Below are 18,910 nucleotides of genomic sequence, written 5' to 3' on the forward strand. Positions count from 1 at the left end.
TTAGGGCTTCCCTGGTGGCGCAGTGGTTGAGAGTCCACCTGCCGATGCAGGGGACACGGGTTCGTGCCCCGGTCCGGGAGGATCCCACATGCCGCAGAGCGGCTGGGCCCGTGAGCCATGGTCGCTGAGCCCGTGCGTCCGGAGCCTGTGCTCCGCAACGGGAGAGGCCACAGCAGTGAGAGGCCCGCGTACCGCAAAAAAAAATAAAATAAAACAAAAAGTTAGTTTACAATGGAAACTCGGCTACCAAAACAAAACACCAAACAAGACATTTGGAAAGGGACCTTAAACAATAAAACTCAGTGCAGACTTGCTCACTGTCCAAAGCATGAGGTCTTGGTACTGGTCAAAAGGGTGAATGTCAATTTAGAAAGACTTTCTACTCTTTTCTACCTGTCTCAATCAGGCTCTCTTCCTTTCTGAAACACACTTCTGCCCTGGATGGCTCCCTCTCAATATTGAAGGTGACCCTAGAATTGGGAAAACTAAGGCTATTTGTACTCCCTCTCTTATCAAGAGGCAAACAGTTTCTTTTGCACAGATCATTATAATAGAGTGCAGGAAAAATGAAGATAATATCCCATTCCCTTGCTATGGGCCAAACTACTTTCTGTATTATTGCACTTTCTCAAATAGAATCTCATTGAGTCTGCTGCAAGTGACTAATGGGAGTAACTGGCACTAGCCCTATCACAATAGCCATTCCTTACCCTTTCCTTTATACAGCACCTCACATTTTTATGTACTTGGTTTACTCCAATTTTACATGGTGAGATTTCATAGATAGACCATGAAGACTGAAGTCCAAAAAAAAAAAACCACACGATACTAACAGATACAAAAGAAAATGACCTGTAGGGAATGTGCCATGGCAAAAGGAGTTTTTGTTTCCTTTTTGGGTTTTTTCTGTTTGTTTGTTTTTTGAGCAGAGTAATAATGGAGAAAGAGAGAAAAGAGCTGGCATTTCTTGAGCATCTAAAAATGTAAAAGCAACTGATGCTTAACTCATTTAACCTGCATAACAACGATTTTATAACTGAGGTTCAGAGAGGATATTTAATCTGCCCAGGGTCACACAATAGGGCCAGAATTTGAATCCAAAGTTGCTCAAATCCTAATCCTTCTATTAGAATACATGACAAGAAAAGAGGGGGAACCTAAGGAGACTATGAGAGTTAAAGTAACACTGCATCACACATGGGACAGGAGCAAAAGGAAAAACAAAGGTAATGGATAATGCAAAGGAATTTTAGTACACTACAGATTTAGGGAGGAGGTGGTGGTTGCGATGTTAAGAATTCCTGGATGGCCTAAAACCCAGTTAGTATTCTCTAACTTAGTGCATATCAAAATCATCTGGAGAGCTTGTTAAAAACGCAGACTGCACACCTCCCACCCCAAGTTTCTGATGCAGTAGCTCTGGAATGAGCCCAGAAACCATTTCTAACATCAGCAGGAGATGCTGATGTTCCTGGTCTGAAGACCACACTTTGAGAACCACTGGCCAAAGATCACACGACAAACACATTCTGATGTATCTACACCTCTCTCTCTTCCTCCGTCTCTCTCTCTCTCACATATACCTTACCCCACCCAAAATAGTACCATCTAACACAGCTGCCAAATTTAGTTGCTCTAGGAGGGACTATAAATTCAGCAACTCTTTGTAAATGAACTATACTTTAATTTTTTTAAAAAATGGGGGGCTTCCCTGGTAGTGCAGTGGTTAAGAATCCGCCTGCCAATGCAGGGGACATGGGTTCGAGCCCTGGTCAGGGAAGATCCCACATGCCGCGGAGCAACTAAGCCCGTGTGCCACAACTACTAAGCCTGAGCTCTAGAGCCTGAGAGCCACAACTACTGAGCCCACGTGCCACAACTACTGAAGCCCACGTGCCTAGAGCCCGTGCTTGGCAACAAGACTGGACTGCAATGAGAAGCCCACGCACCGCAACAAAGAGCAGCCCCCACTCGCCACAACTAGAGAAAGCCCGCATGCAGCAACGAAGACCCAACACAGCCAAAAATAAATAAAATAAATAAATTTTTAAAATTAAATTAAATTCTTTTTAATTTTTTTTTTTTTACGGTATGCGGGCCTCGCACTGTTGTGGCCTCTCCTGTTGCGGAGCACAGGCTCCGGACGCGCAGGCTCAGCGGCCATGGCTCACGGGCCCAGCCGCTCCGCGGCATGTGGGATCTTCCCGGACCGGGGCACGAACCCGTGTTCCCTGCATCGGCAGGCGGACTCTCAACCACTGTGCCACCAGGGAAGCCCTAAAAATATTTTTAAAAGTTCAGTAACTCTGTTAGGATGACCATTACAGCAATGGTCCTTTGCCTTCAAGGAGCTAGCAGAAAATGACCAGCCCAGCTTCTGCCTCAATTTTGAGAACTCAAAAGAGACAAGCATAAAAAGGAATCAGAAAAGCATGAAGAAAAGAAAGAGTGCTAGACTTCTGGGAAAACACTAAAGTTAAAAAAAAAAAAAAAAAAGAGTTTCTTCTTGTCTTAGTTTTAAAAGGGTTACATCTGCTAAAAAGAAAATTAAGAAAACAATCCTACTTACAACAGTGTCAAAAAGAATAAAATACTTAGGAATAAATTTAACCAAAGAGGTGGAAGGTTTGTACACTGAAAACTATAAAACACTGCTGAAAAAAATTAACGACACAAATAAAAAGAAAGACATCCCATGTTCATGGATTGGAAGACTTAACATTGTTAAAATGTCCATAATACCCAAAGCAATCTACAGATTCAATGCAATCCCCATCAAAATCCCAATGGCATTTTTTTCTCTTTTTTTTTTTTTTTTTTTTGCAGAAAGAGAAAAAAAAAAAAAAATCCCAAAATTCATATGGAATCTCAAAAAGAGCTCTGCATAGCCAAACAATCTTGTGAAAGAGGAACCAAGCTGGAGGCCTAACTTGTCCTGGTTTCAAAACATATTATAAAGCTATAGCAATTAAAACAGTATGGTACTGGCATAAAGACAAACATATAGACCAATGGAACAGAATAGAGAGCCCAGATATAAACCCTTGTGTGTATGGGCAAATGATATTTGACAAGGGTGCCAAGACTACACAATGAGGGCAGGACAGTCTTTCCAACAAACGGTACTGGGAAAACTGGCTATCCACATGCAGAAGAATGAAGATTGTCCATTATCTTATGCCACAGATAAAAATTAAGTCAAAATGTATTAAAAATCTAAACATATGACCTGAAGCTATAAAACTCACAGAAGAAAATATAGGGGAAAAGTTTTAAAACATTGGAATAGGCAATGATTTCTTAGATACTAGACACAAAAAAACCACGGTTAACAAAAACAAAAATAGACAACTGGGACTGCATCAAACTTTTAAAACTTAAGCAAAGGAAACAACAGAATAAAAAGGCAATCTACAGAATAGGACAAAATGTTTGTAAGCTATTTATCAGATAAGGAGTTAATATCCAGAATATATAAAGAACTCCTACAATTTAATAATAACAACAACCAAAAACCCAATTAAAATATGGGCAAAGGACTTGAATAAACAGTTATCCAAAGAATATATACAAATGGCCAACAACCATATGAAAAGATGCTCAACATCACTTATCATCAGGGAAATGCAAATAAACCACAATGACATATCATCTCATGCATGCTAAGATGCCAATCTCCAAAAACAAACAAAAAAAAAAAACCCAAACAGAAAATAACAATGTTGGCAAGGATGTGGAGAAATTGGAACCCTTGCACACTGTTGGTAGAACTGTAAAATGGTGCAGCTGCTATGACAAGCATCATAGAAGTTCCTCAAAAAATTAAAAATATAACTACTGTAGGACCCAGCAATACTACTTCTCCGTATATATCCAAGGGAATTGAAAACAGAATCTTAAAGAGATATTTGAACACCCATGTTCATTACAGAATTATTCACGTAGCCAGGATGTGGAAGCAACCTAAAGGTCCATCCACAGATGAATGGATAAAGAAAATGTGGTATATATACACAACTGAATATTATTCAGCATTTACAAAGGAGAAAATCCTGTCATATGCTACAACATGGATGAACCTTGAGGACATTACGCTAAGTGAAATAAGCCAATCACCAAAAGACAAATACTGCATGATTCCACTTATATGAGGATCTAAAGCAATCAAACTCACAGAAAAAGAAAACTGAATCATGGTTGCCAGGGGATGGAGGGAGGGGGAAATGACAATTGTTCAATGAGCATTTCACTCTCGCAGGGAGAAAAAGTTCTAGAGATCTGCTGTACAACTATGTGCATAGATTTAACAACACTGTACATTTAAAATTTAAGAGGGTAAATTTATGTTTTTTTATCACAGTAAGAAAAAAGACCTCCAAAATAGGTTACATTTGCCACCAGAACAAAGAAAGGAAAGGATAAAAGCCACCTTGCTGAGGTGAAGTGATCCAAGGAGACAGCAGGGAGATAGAGGAAAATTGAGAAACGTATATGAACATGTGTAAGGGAGGAAAAAAGGCAAAGAGGCAAAAAGATTCAAACTCATACTCTCTGATGCAGCAAAGGAAAAGAGCACAATGTTAACAAGCTGCAATTCTCCTTCTATGACAAGGTCATACTTTCAGCCTTTGATTCCTTTATTATTACAAGTTTCTACTCTTGCTCTAACTTGATTTTAATTTTCTGGCGGGCGACATCCAAATCAATCGGGTTTTTCACTGAAACCCACCCCTCTGTCCAAGGCACTCTGCTCACAGGGAGAGGTGCAGACATTCTTGTCCAAGATTTCACATAGTTCATCATGAAAAGGAAGGTTACTTTCATACTGCATAACCTGACATGACAGAGGTCTGCTCACTGAACGGTGCCCCAGCCAGCAAATAAGCTTGGCACCCCCACCTTCCCTCTTTGGAAACAAAGGAGGAGTTTATTAATTGTTGCTATTAAAAAGTCAGGCAGCTTTTCAGGTGAGGGGGCTGTCAGCATGTCAGCCTACTGCCAGCAGGGGAGCCCTTTGTGCGTGAATTAGGCAGGATGGGTGGGGTAGAGGAGAGAGTACTGCCATGTCCAGTGCCTCCCCCTCGTGGAGACAAGGGGTAGGGAACTTAAGAAGACCTTCTTGAGCTAATGAATGCAGTGGTAACCAACACAAAATTGGAATTAAGCAGGAAACGTAAATGGCTGAAGTCAGCCCAGTGCAGACTAAGGCACAAAGAAAGTCCACACCTTGACTAAAGGGGCAACAACTACTCAACTCCTGCTGATTGTTATTATGTGGGAATGTAAGCCAGATCTAATTTTTTTTTTCAAGAGAATCCAGAAATCTGGATTTATGTAGAAAAAACTGAAATTTTTAGTGACATCATGAGGGCCAAACAAATGTACCTGAAGGTTATTTTGCAATCTCTGGGCTAATAAAACAGGCCCACCTGCTAAAGCCAAATTTGCTCATGTGAACACATTGTCAGGAGTGCTTCCAAGAAGGAGCAGATGATGTACTGGATCCTCCTCCTCCCCATAAATATATAAGAAATCCTAGAGGAGGAGGAGAAGCTACCTGCACAGCTCTAATGGGCTGGGACCGATTACGATAAGCAAAATATATTATGCAAACAGAACCCCATACACCTGGTGTTATTGTCTTAGCAAAACCTCCAACGCATCCTTTAGAGCACTACTCTGAACAGGTAACAGTAGAGAAGGGGATCTGAAGGGGGGAAAATGGGAAATTGCTCCAAATATATTTGCAGTACACATAGATCCCACTGTAGTCCCTGTGGCACTCCCAACACTCTGAGCTGACAGAAGCGATTACATGTTTTCAAGTTCTCAGTGTGTATACAAAGCACACAGCCTGCTCTACACCATTCAGCCCCAGACAGAGGGATGATGGGGGATAATTTAGATCAGCCCAACAGGTGTTAATTTGACCTGCAGTGGGGGAAGGGCTGCCTGTCAAGCATACTGCCTGGAGGACCTGGAGGCTCACACCCTCCCTAACACCAGGGCAAGCCTCCTCGCAAACAATTCTCAAGACAGATGATATACAGCAAGGTTAGAAAACCTTGCTTCAGGGCAGAAAGCAGAGGAAACAAGAAACTCTTCATGCACTTAAGCCTGCTCTTAACCGTCAAAGAATCTTACAAGAGCCAATACTTAGGACATCTAGTCCAAAGTACAGAGAGAGACAAGTGCAGGGGTCCCCTCCCTACCTCTTCCAGGGCCCTCCTTATCATAATGCCTTTTATTACTATAGCATCCAACTCTCTTCCATTCCAAGTCATATTCACATAAAGCAGGGATTGGCAAGCCATGGTCTGTAGGCCAAATCTGGCCTACTGCCTGTTTTTGTATAGCCCATATGCTAAGAATGGTTTTTATATTTTTAAATAGCTGAAAAACATCAAAAGAAGAATATTTCATGACACGTGAAAATTATATAAAAATCACATTTGTGTCCGTAAGTAAAGTTTATTGGCACACAGCCATACTTATTCACTTACCTATTGTCTATGGCTACTTTCGCGCTACAATGGCAAAGTTCAGTATTTGCAACAGAGACCATATGGCCTACACAAAGCCTAAAATATTTACAAACTTGCCCTTCACAGAAAAAGTCCTAGTCACTGAAACAGAGGATACAACCAGGGATCACACTCAGAATTCAGAGGCTCAAATACAGAGTGACTTAGTTGGGCAGATGAGCAGAGAAGGGGAAAAAGATCAACAGCAATGGTACCCTCTCTTCTACTCTACCCTCACCCTCACATTGCCAAAGAGAGAAGTGGGTTTTCTAACTATCCCCGAAAACAAATAACTTAAATATCTAAATGTTACTGCCTTATGATGGGGCAAGAAATATCGGAACTCTCTCAATCATTTAACAAGGGCAGGAAGACTAGGTGGCCCAAAGCCAGTAAGTTAAGTGAATGTCAAAGATGGAACCAAGTCTCCCTCATACAAGGCTACTGGAGAAGAAACGTACATGAACACCTCCAGGTGGCATATGTTAGAAGTCCTTCTCAACCTTGAGGATCAGATTCCTGAAAAACCCGGTGGTAGGATTTACAACTAAGAAACGTAAGACCTTATGGGAGGGGAAAAAACACAGGATTAGGAGTTCTAATCTATGAAATTATGAATATCTATGAAATTACGCTCACTAAAATAGAAAATATCATTTTATACATTTTAAATTAGTAATAATGAATAAAATTAATTTTCACCATTAACAATGTTCATACTCTTCAGCCCCAGCAATTGTAGTTCTGAAAATTCATCCTCCTCTAGAGACACCTGCACAAGTACACAAAGATGCTACAGCATTGTTTCTGCACGCAAAAACCAAAAACAATACAGATTCTATCAACAGAGGACTTGTTTAATTATGGTGCATCCAATTGTTGGAATACAATGTCATTTTTAAAAAGAATGTAGCAGATCTACACACATCAACATGGAAAAATGTCCATGACATATTAAGTGAAATATGTAAACGGTGGAAGAGTAGGTTTAGTATGATCCCATTTTTATTTTTTATTTTTTAAAATAAATTTATTTATTTTATTTATTTTATTTTTGGCTGCGTTGGGTCTTTACCGCACGTGGGCTGTTCTCTGGTTGTGGTGAGTGGGGGCTACTCTTCGTTGTGGTGTGTGGCCTTCTCATTGCGGTGGCTTCTCTTGTTGTGGAGCACGGGCTCTAGGCACACGGGCTTCAGTAGTTGTGGCACGTGGGCTCAGTAGCTGTGGCTCATGAGCTCTAGAGCGCAGGCTCAGTAGTTGTGGCACACGGGCTTAGTTGCTCCACGGCATGTGGGATCTTCCCGGACCAGGGATCGAACCCGTGTCCCCTGCATTTGCAGGCGGATTCTTAACCACTGTGCCACCAGGGAAGCCCCCATTTTTATAAATTAAAAAAAGTGCTTTCATTTGCAGAGAAAAAATTCTGAAGTTAACACACAAATTGCTAACAGTGGTCAGCACTGCAGAGGACATTCACTATAGATAGATAAATCACACATTTCTATGTTTGAATTTTTACAAATGAATTTGTATTTGTTTTGTAAGCAGACAAAACAGGCATCTCAAAATTCCATTTATGATACCTTGCTGACTACAAATTTTTCAGGCTCTCCCTTCCTCACAGTTTTAATAACATGCTGTCATGCTTGGGGGATGGGCGTAGCTTTGTTGCAGATAATATGCCTGCCAAGAGGCTTTATTTCTTTATTTATTTGGCAACTCTTCATCCAAACATTTAAGGCCCTTCTAATTCTGACACAATCATTGACTCCCGCCTTCTGGTTTTCACCACAGAATCAAGACACAAATTAATCTAAAAGTGTGTGATGTTGGCTTAACTTTAATTTACCCTATTTAGCAGAGCCTCTTCAGTCTATTGTCAATCAGCAGCCACATGATCCTTTTAAAATATAAGATCATGCTACTCCACTTCCCAAGGCTTCCTAAATCACTCAGAGTAAGATGTAAAATCCCTTAAATATCTTAGAAGGACTGCATAATCTGGTCCCCATTACCTCTCTAACTTCATCTTCTATCACTCCATCCTTCACTGTGCTCCAGCCAAGCATTTCAGGGATTTTGCATTTGTCCTTCTCTGCCTAGAATGCCCTTGCCCCCAATGTATACAGAGTTTACTCCCTTACTTGCTTGAAGGAAGGAAGAGGTGTCTGCTCCAATGTCACCTTACCAGACTTCCTCTGATGACCCTATTTAACACTACAAACTTCCACCCCAGAAACACCTACATTTTCAAATATTTTTCTCCATAGAATTTAACACCATCTGGCATACTAGATATTTTATTTATGTGTTTATTTTCTTTCTCTCATTAGAATAAGAGACTTCTTGCTGGTACTTAAATAGTATATGGTACACAGTAGGTACTTAGCAAACATTTGTCAACCTTAGGAACGAATGAATCGATCAATCAGAGTAATTATTTCACCAGCCCAATTCCCAGGGTTATAACAAGAGCCACGCTCCCTCACAGGAGCTTCCTCCTTTAAAGCCTGGGTTTATCTTCCCCCGGCTTCCCTTACTCTTAAAACTAAGCTGCTTAATTCCGCCATCAGCTTTGTCTCCTTTCTGATTTCTCAATACCTGGTTCTCTCTTTTCCCAGAAGGAACAAGTCATGATTTGCCCGTCCACATATTAAATTCCCTTGGTTAAGGATTCTTCCCTTTTCTTTGTCCTCAAATCCCAAATTTCTGAGTAAAAACTCAAAAGTTAGGAAGGGCTTATTTTAATTTGCATATCAAAAGACAACGAGTCCACCAATTTTGGGGGGGCATAATTAGAGGTAAAGCAAAACTCGTTCTTAATATAAGGATTCTGCCCCCTGTGGCGGGGGGGGCGGGGGGAAACAAACTAAAATCATTTCAAATCTAAAAGAGATTCATTCTAGGGCTTCCCTGGTGGCGCAGTGGTTAAGAATCTGCCTGTCAATGCAGGGGACACAGGTTCGAGCCCAGGTCTGGGAAGATCCCACATGCCGCGGAGCAACTAAGCCTGTGTGCCACAACTACTGAGCCTGTGCTCTAGAGTCCGCGTGCCACAACTACTGAGCCCACGCCCACAACTACTGAAGCCCACGCACCTAGAGCCCTTGCTCTGCAACAAGAGAAGCCACCGCAATGAGAAGCCGGCGCGCTGCAATGAAGAGTAGTCCCGCTCCCTGCAACTAGAGGAAGCCCGCGTGCGGCAACGAAGACCCAATGCAGCCAAAAATAAAATACATTAAATAAAGTAATTTTTAAAAAAAGATTCATTCTAATAATGCTCAGACCCCCAAAATGAAAAAAGATGAGAACCTGTTTTCCTCAATCCCCAATCATCCTACTTCTAAGCAAGTTCAGTGAAAGCTTTCCACAGAAACTAAAAGAAACATAAACCACCAATGGGAAACAGAACAATCACATCTAATTTGGCTTATTCACATCTAATTTGAACTTTATCAAGATCAAGTATTCCATCATTGAGACTGCAGAGAGTATTAAAGAAGGAAAAAAACAAAACAAAAGCACTGACTGCCAAAGATATTAATATCACTGAGATGCCAAGCCAAGACCAACAACACAATGGTCTCAAGAGGAACCTGTAGATGATGCTCAGGAGTGTGCAGGCCCTGAGTCATCAGTGGGAGCCGATATGAAGGACAGCTGACCAGGTGCATTAAGACTTATTACAGCCCTCAGCAAAACCAATACACAAGCTAGAAACATGGCTGAATGGTGAAACAGCAGAGAACAAATTTTAGGTCACCTGAGCTCAAGTTATAGAAGGTGTCTACCACATGCAACTCTAGTTATGCCACTTCATTTATTCAACAGTATTCACTGAGCCAAGAACTCTCTAGAAGACTAAGGATGTGATATAATGATTTTTTTTCTCTTTTACTAAGAAAGCCAAAAAGGATATACACTGCATACTGAATCACAGAGGATGTAATGTCAATTCCATTTGTTCAATATGACTAACATTTATTGAGCACCTACATTGTGCCAGGTAGTATTCTAGGTACAGTAGGGATACAGACACAATCACTGCCTTCAGGGTGCTCACTGACAAAAAGAGAAACAAATATTTCTCTGTCATAGGTGCAATACTACAAGGAAGTATCTATATGTAGTACACAAACAGCAAAGAAGAGAAAGTGATCATTTGGGGCAATCAGAGAAGGTTTCCCAAAACCCTGTAGACTCAGGTCAGTGGCACAGAAGAACTACTTGAGATGGAACCTCATCTATATTACAATCATGCTGAGAAGACTGGTACTTTCCTAATATCTACTTTGCCTTCTCCCTCTTGTGGACCTGTGACTAGCCCCATGGACATAGTCATTCATGCATTTCCCTCCATCAACAATGTTCTGCTGTCGCTCCAAGGAGAATCCCCATGTGACTAGAGCTGAAGGATTGAGGGCTCAAGCAAGTTAGCTGGCCCATGAAGCCTCAAGAGGTTTCAGGCTGCTCCAACAAAGCAATTCCCTCACAAAAGTCTTAAAAAAACATAGAAATCTCGGAACTTCCCTGGTGGCGCAGTGGTTAAGAATCCGCCTGCCAACTCAGGGGACATAGGTTTGAGCCCCGATCTGGGAAGATCCCATATGTCGCGGACTAACTAAGCCCGTGGGCCACAACTACTGAGCCTGCGCTCTAGAGCCCACGAGCCACAACTACTGAGCCCGCATGCCACAACTACTGAAGCCCACACACCTAGAGCCCGTGCTCCACAACAAGAAGCCACGGTAATGAGAAGCCCCCGCACGGCAACGAATAGTTGCCCCCGCTTGCCGCAACTAGAGAAAGTCTGCGTGCAGCAATGAAGACCCAAGCAGCCAAAATTAAATAATTAAAAAAACAACAACAACAACATAGAAATCTAATGAGGGCTTTCAATTCTAACTTTCGAGGTTCTGGGTCAAATTTTATGCTTGTAACCATGAATGTCTTCCCCAATCTTCAGCTATCATAAGGGAAAGTACAGATCAAGAGATGTCTGTTCTCAGAACACACTTGATCTTAGTAAATACTTCAGACACAAGGCCTTGTTACCTATCTGGAGAAGGAATGAAGTAACAATTTTAGTTAGGGAAGATTTAGCCCAAATTTGATACCCCAATTGTTGAGATTTTAACAGTGAACTTCCCTAACTGGGATCACTTTAAAAGGACTAATCAGGACTTCCCTGGTGGTCCAGTATTTAAGACTCCGTGCTTCCAACGCGAGGGGCGCGGGTTCGAGCCCTAGTCGGGGAAGTAAGATCCCTCATGCCTCACGGTGCAACCAAAAAAATATTTTTTAAAACGATAATAAATAAAAGGACTAATCAATGCAGTTCTATGGCAAATAACTAAAACAGTGTTTCTCCTGTATCCCTAGAAACATCATGTTGATTACATTTACCCAGTGACAATAATTACAAACGATCTATCAGAGCTCCAATTTTTTTTTTTTTTTTGCGGTACACGGGCGTCTCACTGTTGTGGCCTCTCCCGTTGCGGAGCACAGGCTCCGGACGCTCAGGCTCAGCGGCCCATGGCTCACGGGCCTAGCTGCTCCATGGCATGTGGGATCTTCCCGGACCGGGGCACGAACCCGTGTCCCCTGCATCGGCAGGCGGACTCTCAACGACTGCGCCACCAGGGTAGCCCTAGAGCTCCAATTTTTTACAAAGAAAGTCAACTGAAGAGTCCCCTCAGGCAATGATCTACAGGAGCAATAGAAGTTTTGACAGAGAAAACTTATGTGTGAAAGCACTAATTTCAAATGAAGAAGAGGAAAGAGTGCCCTCTTTAGGACCCAGGAGTTTGACTCCCATCTTCGCTACAAGCACCTCTTTAAAAAGTCACTTCCCCTCTCTGCATCTAAGTTTTCTCATCAATTAGAAAAAGAGACAGAGACAGACACTGGTCTAAATAAACTCTAGGTTTTCTCCAGTTTTAAGATGCCATTTAAATAATTTTCTTTTTTTCCCTAATACCAGCTTTTCAAGGCCACAGGGACCCTGTTGCAAGAAGCCCCAACACCCTCATCTTCTCCTGCTAAGTCCTGGGCTATCAGACCCCAAAAGAAGCTTCTCATGGTGAAGCAAAGGGCCTGCCATCCAAGTTATAAACTGTAACCTGGAGTCAGACTACATAGAGACAGTCACCTTCCACTGCCCAGAGGCAAAAGGAGATAAACCATGCATCACTGTTCAGCAACATAGAGCTACATTGAAATACACACTTTTGCTTCATATTCTCACTATCTGAAAACACTATAGATTATATCAGCAACACCAAGGATCAAAACATGCTTCCTTAGTCCATCTCCTACTACAAGACTGAAGAATAAACCCCCTCCCTTCAAGTAGGTGTGCACACACACAGTAAGGACACCTTCTCTTCCCTGCCAGCCTAGCCCAACAGTGACACCTGCTGGGGAAATCCAAGCAAGGTTGCTCATCAGCCAGAGAACACTGGACCTTCAGAAGGTGGTAGAAGATGCCGATTAACACAAGTATATATTAGTAATTTATACCAGAATGCAGCCCCTCAGTTTATGAGGAAGTGGTGGCCCTTCTTTAATGGGTGTGCACTTAGAATATTTTACAAGATACCTCATTTTTGAGTAGGCTGTAAACCCTCGTGGTACACCTCATTCAAGCTCATCTGAAAAGCAACTCCATAAATAATGTAACCACTGGATTAATATACTATTTTACAATGAGAACTGTGCATTTGTATATTTTAAAATTTAAAAAGCGTGTGTGTGTGTGTGTGTGTGTGTGTGTGTGTGTATATATATATAACTGTTTACAGCAAGATGACAAGGGACTTCATTTTCTACAACATAACATTTCTAAATGCTTGAACTTTTTTATTTAAACCACAAACACATACTACTTTTTGCCTACAAAAACTTCTGATAGATCCTTAATAGTTCCTGGGTTTTAAATGGCCTACTTTATTAAGAAGTGACTATTGGGGCTTCCCTGGTGGCGCAGTGGTTGCGCGTCCGCCTGCCGATGCAGGGGAACCGGGTTCGCGCCCCGGTCTGGGAGGATCCCACATGCCGCGAAGCGGCTGGGCCCGTGAGCCATGGCCGCTGAGCCTGCGCGTCCGGAGCCTGTGCCCCGCAACGGGAGAGGCCACAACAGAGGGAGGCCCGCATACCACAAAAAAAAAAAAAAAAAAGAAGTGACTATTAATATATTAGTCACACGTGGCTATCTACATTTAAATTAGTTAAAATTTAAATGTAGCTCCTCAGATCACACTAGTCACATTTCAAATGCTCAATAGCCACATGCGGTTGGTAGCTACTATACTAGATGGCACAGATATAGAACATTTTATTAGACAGAATTGCTCTAGAGAAACATACTAGAGTATTTTCAGACAAAATTATATGATGTCTGGGTGGCTGGGAGTGGGTAAGGAATACAGACGAGTGTTGAAAATTTTTGAAGCCAGGTGATAGGTATATGGGAGTTCATTTATACTACTTTTCTTTTAATTTTTATATGTTTGAAGATTTCCATAACAAAAAGTGAAAAGAAAACATAAAAATGGTTCACCTAAAAATGAGATGATCACTTTAAGAAATACACCATGGAGACTTCCCTGGTGGCACAGTGGTTAAGAATCAACCTGCCAACACAGGGAACACAGGTTCAAGCCCTGGTCCGGGAAGATCCCACATGCCACAGAGCAACTAAGCCCGTGCGCCACAACTACTGAGCCCGCATGCCACAATTACTGAAGCCCACGTGCCTAGAGCCCGTGCTCTGCAACAAGAAAAGCAACCACAATGAGAAGCCCGTGCACCGCAACGAAGAGTAGCCCCCGCTCGCCTCAACTAGAGAAAGCCCACATGCAGCAACAAAGACCCAACGCAGCCAAAAATTAATTAATTAATTAATTTTTTAAAAAAGAAAAAAGAAAAAAAGAAATACACCATGGAGGGCAGCCTAGAAAAATCTTTAGTCATGCACACTGGAGTTCAAATGCCCACTCAGCAACCTACTATGTGACCTTTAACAAGAAATTTGACTTCTCTGAGCCACTCTTTCCTCAACTGGAATATGGGAAATTTCATACCTGCCTTGCACAGAGTTACTGTGGAAATTAGAAATAATTAATGCAAAGCTAGAACACCGGCTCTTAGTAATTGGTATCTCTAATTATTATCAAACAACAGGGTTTGTTTTAAACAACTCAGGTATTTCTCAGAACAGCAACACATGAAGAGGTCCTGCTAGAACAGAACGGACAGAGGCTGACCACAAACCCACTGATGCTAGTGAAACAGGCACTGGTAGGCTTTTAGAGCAATAACTGAAGACAGTCCTTTATGGCTACCTTTAATAAACTTTTTGAATGCCTACTATATGTCAGGCACTATGCTTGCTACTGTCTCACCTCTCTTGACAAAAAGGAAGAACAGAGTCTCAGGCTCCTGATATGGGGTCATTATGCAAGGCAAAGTATTCCAAAGCTGGGAATTTAGATGTTAATCCAGAACTGGCCTCAATCAAACGGGCAGAGTAACAATCACAGCTACCTCGTCTATCTTTCGTATCTGACCAAGTCTCCCTGTGTTCACGTTACTAACTGACCTTAAGTAACTTATTATCCTGAATTCATCATGCCCTTTCCTCCCTTAGCATGTGCTATACCCCCAAAATAAAAAGGTCTTTCCCTTTCCAAATCCTACCCATCTTTCAAGACTTATTCTTGTAAAGCCTTCTTTGATGATCCTTCCCTTTCTCTGAAATTAGACTACATTTAATCTCAGTACCATACAATGAAGCATTCGGCTCATTTACATTTTTTATGTAATTACATGTAAATAAGTCTCGCCTCTACAACAACACTGTATACTGCCAGTGGGCAAAGACCAGGTATTATACTTCTTTTGTACTACTGACAGTGCCTAGCACAGTGCTAGAAAAAAAATATAATTCAACAAATACTTATTAACTGGGTAACTCTCTAAAGCATTCTCCCAAAATAACAAGTACATTATGTGCACAATCCATATTCCCACCCTTGCTAGAAGCTTATGTCAGAGAAATTTCAGATGCTTCAACAGAGGATGTAATGCACAGCAATATGCTGTTTGGATCCAACAGGCATATTCTGGGAGTTGGTGATTATGCTAGATTTGACCTTTACAGAATTACAGAAAGAAGTCCCTAATAAATCAAGATAGATGCGCACACAGCCATACACGGAACATGTGGTGGGCGATCAACTACACCCACTCTGTTTCTTCCATGAAAGAGTTGCCTGGGATGCCAATCCAAGTATGGAGAGGCCTTCCTTCTATGAATTTCTTCTTCTCCACCTCGAGGTGAATGTCCATCTGGAAGATCTACTCAAAGAATCTTAACTAAGCAACTAACTTGCTGTCCAAAAAATATATATCTCTAAAAAAAAAAAAAATTTTCCTTGACATATATACGTACTATTTTCTTTTCCTTTTGTCAAGTTGCAATGTTCCAAAAGATATGGTTTCAGAATTTGTCCAAAGCAACACAATCAAAGACCCAATATACTAATCTGTCCTAAGCAGGGTTCTCTTTTACTACTTCTTCCTAGTCTCTCTGGGACATCTTGTTGTTTCACAATAACCAGTCCTGCACATACAATCCTTGGAGAAGGCCAAAAAGCAGAGTAGAGGAAGTCAACGGTCTTACCTCCTCATGCCTCTCTAACCTCATCTACAACTCTCCTCCAAGGCTAAACGTCACATGAGCTTAGCCAGAAAAGGAGCAAGCCGAGTCACGTGACTCATACTGCCAGGACTTATCCTCTTTCTGCCACCACAGCAAGATTTTCCAAGAAGATGCAATAGAAGCTAGGGAGATCAAAACCAGATGCATGATGCATGGATCCCAGATACTCCAGATCCAGCCACAACACCCACAGGACTGAAGGAAGAGGTATCAGGAGGAAAGTAAGGGATACAGGAGAAGACAGGAAAGCATCTGCTCACCTCCTGAGTGAATCTTCCTCAGAGCTTTCCTCAGTCATATCCTGATGTAAGGCCTCCTGCGACACAGTTCCAGATCTGCTGGACTGGGTGTAAATTCGTTCCCAGTGGCCTGTCTCCTGGTTGAAGGCCACCCCCACAGTCCTCTCCTCCTGCGGGCTAGCAGAGCTGCTCAACTCCAGCCTGCTGGAGCTTGGCGTTTGGCCCTCAGTCCGCTCGAGAGGTGGCAACTGGCTGCCACTAGAGGGCATGCCCTCAAAGGTACTGGGGACCTGCCAGGAGGAGCTGGCTTCGCCAGAGGAGTAGTTAGGTGCGCTTCTTTCCCAGCGCAGGGTATCGTTGTTGAAGGTCAGGAGATTGTGGCAAGCGCGGCAGCGGTTCAGGTGGCCACGGGACAGGTTGGAGTTGTTCTCGCTGCTGTGCGGTGTGGGCTGGTGGGAGGGGCCTGGCCTCTCGGATTCAATGTTATTGTTGAGCATTTCCTGGGCCTGTTGGGCCTGGGGCGCTTCCCCACTCAGGCTCTGGTCCAGCTCCTGAAGCCGGTCATACTCCAAAAAGAAGCGTCTCAGGTCACATTGAAGCTCATGGCGAATGCTGCCCGAGTTGTTTTGGCTGGAGCCATTCCCTCCATCTGACTCAGCTGCCAACCCTGAAGCTGGAAAACCCCTCCCTTCTGTGGCTGAAGTGTACACAGATGCTTGAGAGCCACCTTCCTGCTGTCTCAGCACAGACAGCAAACTCACCGAAGAGGCACTGGTCCTGGGCGGGGGCATGGATTCCGCCTCAGAGCGGGAGTTCAGACTGAGCACTGTCCGGGTCCACTCAGATCCTGTCAGCCCGGGAGCGATTTCTCGGTGATACCTAGAAGGGTGGCTAGACAGAGGGCCTCCCAAAGAGCGACGGGTGGGACCCAGACTGAGGTTGCGGAGCGTGTTGCCGGCAGTGCTGCTCTGGACTGTACTGAAGGCAGACGGCCGGTTCAGGAGGCCCTGGTCCTGCTGCGCTGATGAGGCCTGCTCCGGGGGATGGAAGGGCTCGGTCTGTACAAAAGAAAAGGAAGGGGTAGTAGCCCTGGCAGGAGCAGGGGGGACACTGTCCTGGTGTGGCAAGAGGGAAGGAACTCGAGTGCCAGAGCAGCGGCTGCAAAGGCACAGGATCCCAAGGTGCTGGCAGCACTCGGCTGTGGGGTAACTGACCCGCTGTCGGAGCCGGATGTAAGCGGAAGTCCTGGGACGCTCCGTGGAGGGCTGAGGGGGAGGCGGTGGGGGTGAGGGGGTGGCAGAATCTTGCACTGTGCTTTGCTCTCCCACCTGGATGCCAGAGGAGCGGGAGGACAGCATGTGCAGGAAATTGTGGAGGAGAGGCGTCCGGCGCACTGGCTGTGACTGCAGGAGGGCACGCTGACGGTAATGCGATAATTCTGTTCCATCTATGGGGATCTCTGGTTCGTCATCACCCTGCAACGTGGACCAAGGTGGGGCGGGGGCAGAGCCAGGTAGTTAGGTAGAACTTGCAGGTAAATCAAGAAAAACTACTGATAATCATCCAAGGAAAACCCTTCTAGAGAGGCAACAACTCTATCCTTGAAGTACTGAGAACTAACTGGTTCCAGATTCAGAATCATCATATGGTATTAAATTATTCACTTCCAATTAGCAACACTTTTGAACGAGCACAGCTGGCAAACCAACTCTGTTACAAAAGGCATTTCCATGACATGGAGGCAGTAAGGAGAAGCAAAATGTCAACCAGCCAGAGGCACATGAATGACAAGTTATCCAACACAGCCTAGTTACTTCTACTGGGGTTTCAGAATGGACTCCCCTGTCACGATATGGCTGTAACTTTGAATACAGTCTGAAGCTAGTTTTGAATCCTGACTGGAAAGAAACACTTGGACGTTGAAAATTGAAGTCCAATATAATCAGAATTAGAGCACTAGTTGAGAAAATAACTCACAGTTTAGACAGAGTTGAAACTGCTGACTAACTTACCTGCTGATTAGAGGGATTAACAATTGCTGTGAGTAAGTAGTGTCCAAGAGGATCAAATCTCACCAGACTGAAAGCACAGAAGAAACGGACAGAGACACAGAGAGAGAAATTATGTTAACCGAGAAGAGGAAACCTGTGAGAAAACGTCTGGAAATCATTACTGACAATTGTGGGATCACCGAGGTATCCACTTAATGCTACAGACTTCCAAAACTTTCAAACAGATTAAAATAATAAAGCTCAATACTTCTTCTTACGTCCTCACACTTGCCAGAATAAGGGAATACGTATCGCAAGAATAGTTTCAAAAAACACCTGGGCTTCCATCCCAGGAAGAAGCTAGTTACATTAAGCACACAGCTGCTCATGTCTAAGAGCCCATCATAATAGTAAAGCAGAGAATGCTCC

At 43.1% G+C, this 18,910-nt stretch overlaps 1 protein-coding gene across 12 annotated transcripts in view; it reads right to left on the reverse strand.

The window, feature by feature from the left end:
• Positions 1–18,910, reverse strand: part of LOC102989160 (activating molecule in BECN1-regulated autophagy protein 1) — a 164,135-nt gene that overhangs the window by 111,940 nt on the left and 33,285 nt on the right. For 10 of the 12 annotated variants that reach the window (XM_055091401.1, XM_055091395.1, XM_055091397.1 and 7 more), the window contains 2 exons: positions 18,503–18,569; positions 16,512–17,965 (listed from right to left, as the gene is read on the reverse strand). In XM_055091401.1, the coding sequence (XP_054947376.1) occupies positions 16,512–17,965; positions 18,503–18,569 (1,521 nt within the window). The remainder of the gene's footprint in view (positions 1–16,511; positions 17,966–18,502; positions 18,570–18,910) is intronic. The other 2 variants (XM_055091403.1, XM_055091402.1) reach the window with 1 other exon arrangement.

The sequence above is a fragment of the Physeter macrocephalus genome, chromosome 16 (genome assembly GCF_002837175.3).
Source record: "Physeter macrocephalus isolate SW-GA chromosome 16, ASM283717v5, whole genome shotgun sequence".
Taxonomy (NCBI): Eukaryota; Metazoa; Chordata; class Mammalia; order Artiodactyla; family Physeteridae; genus Physeter; species Physeter macrocephalus.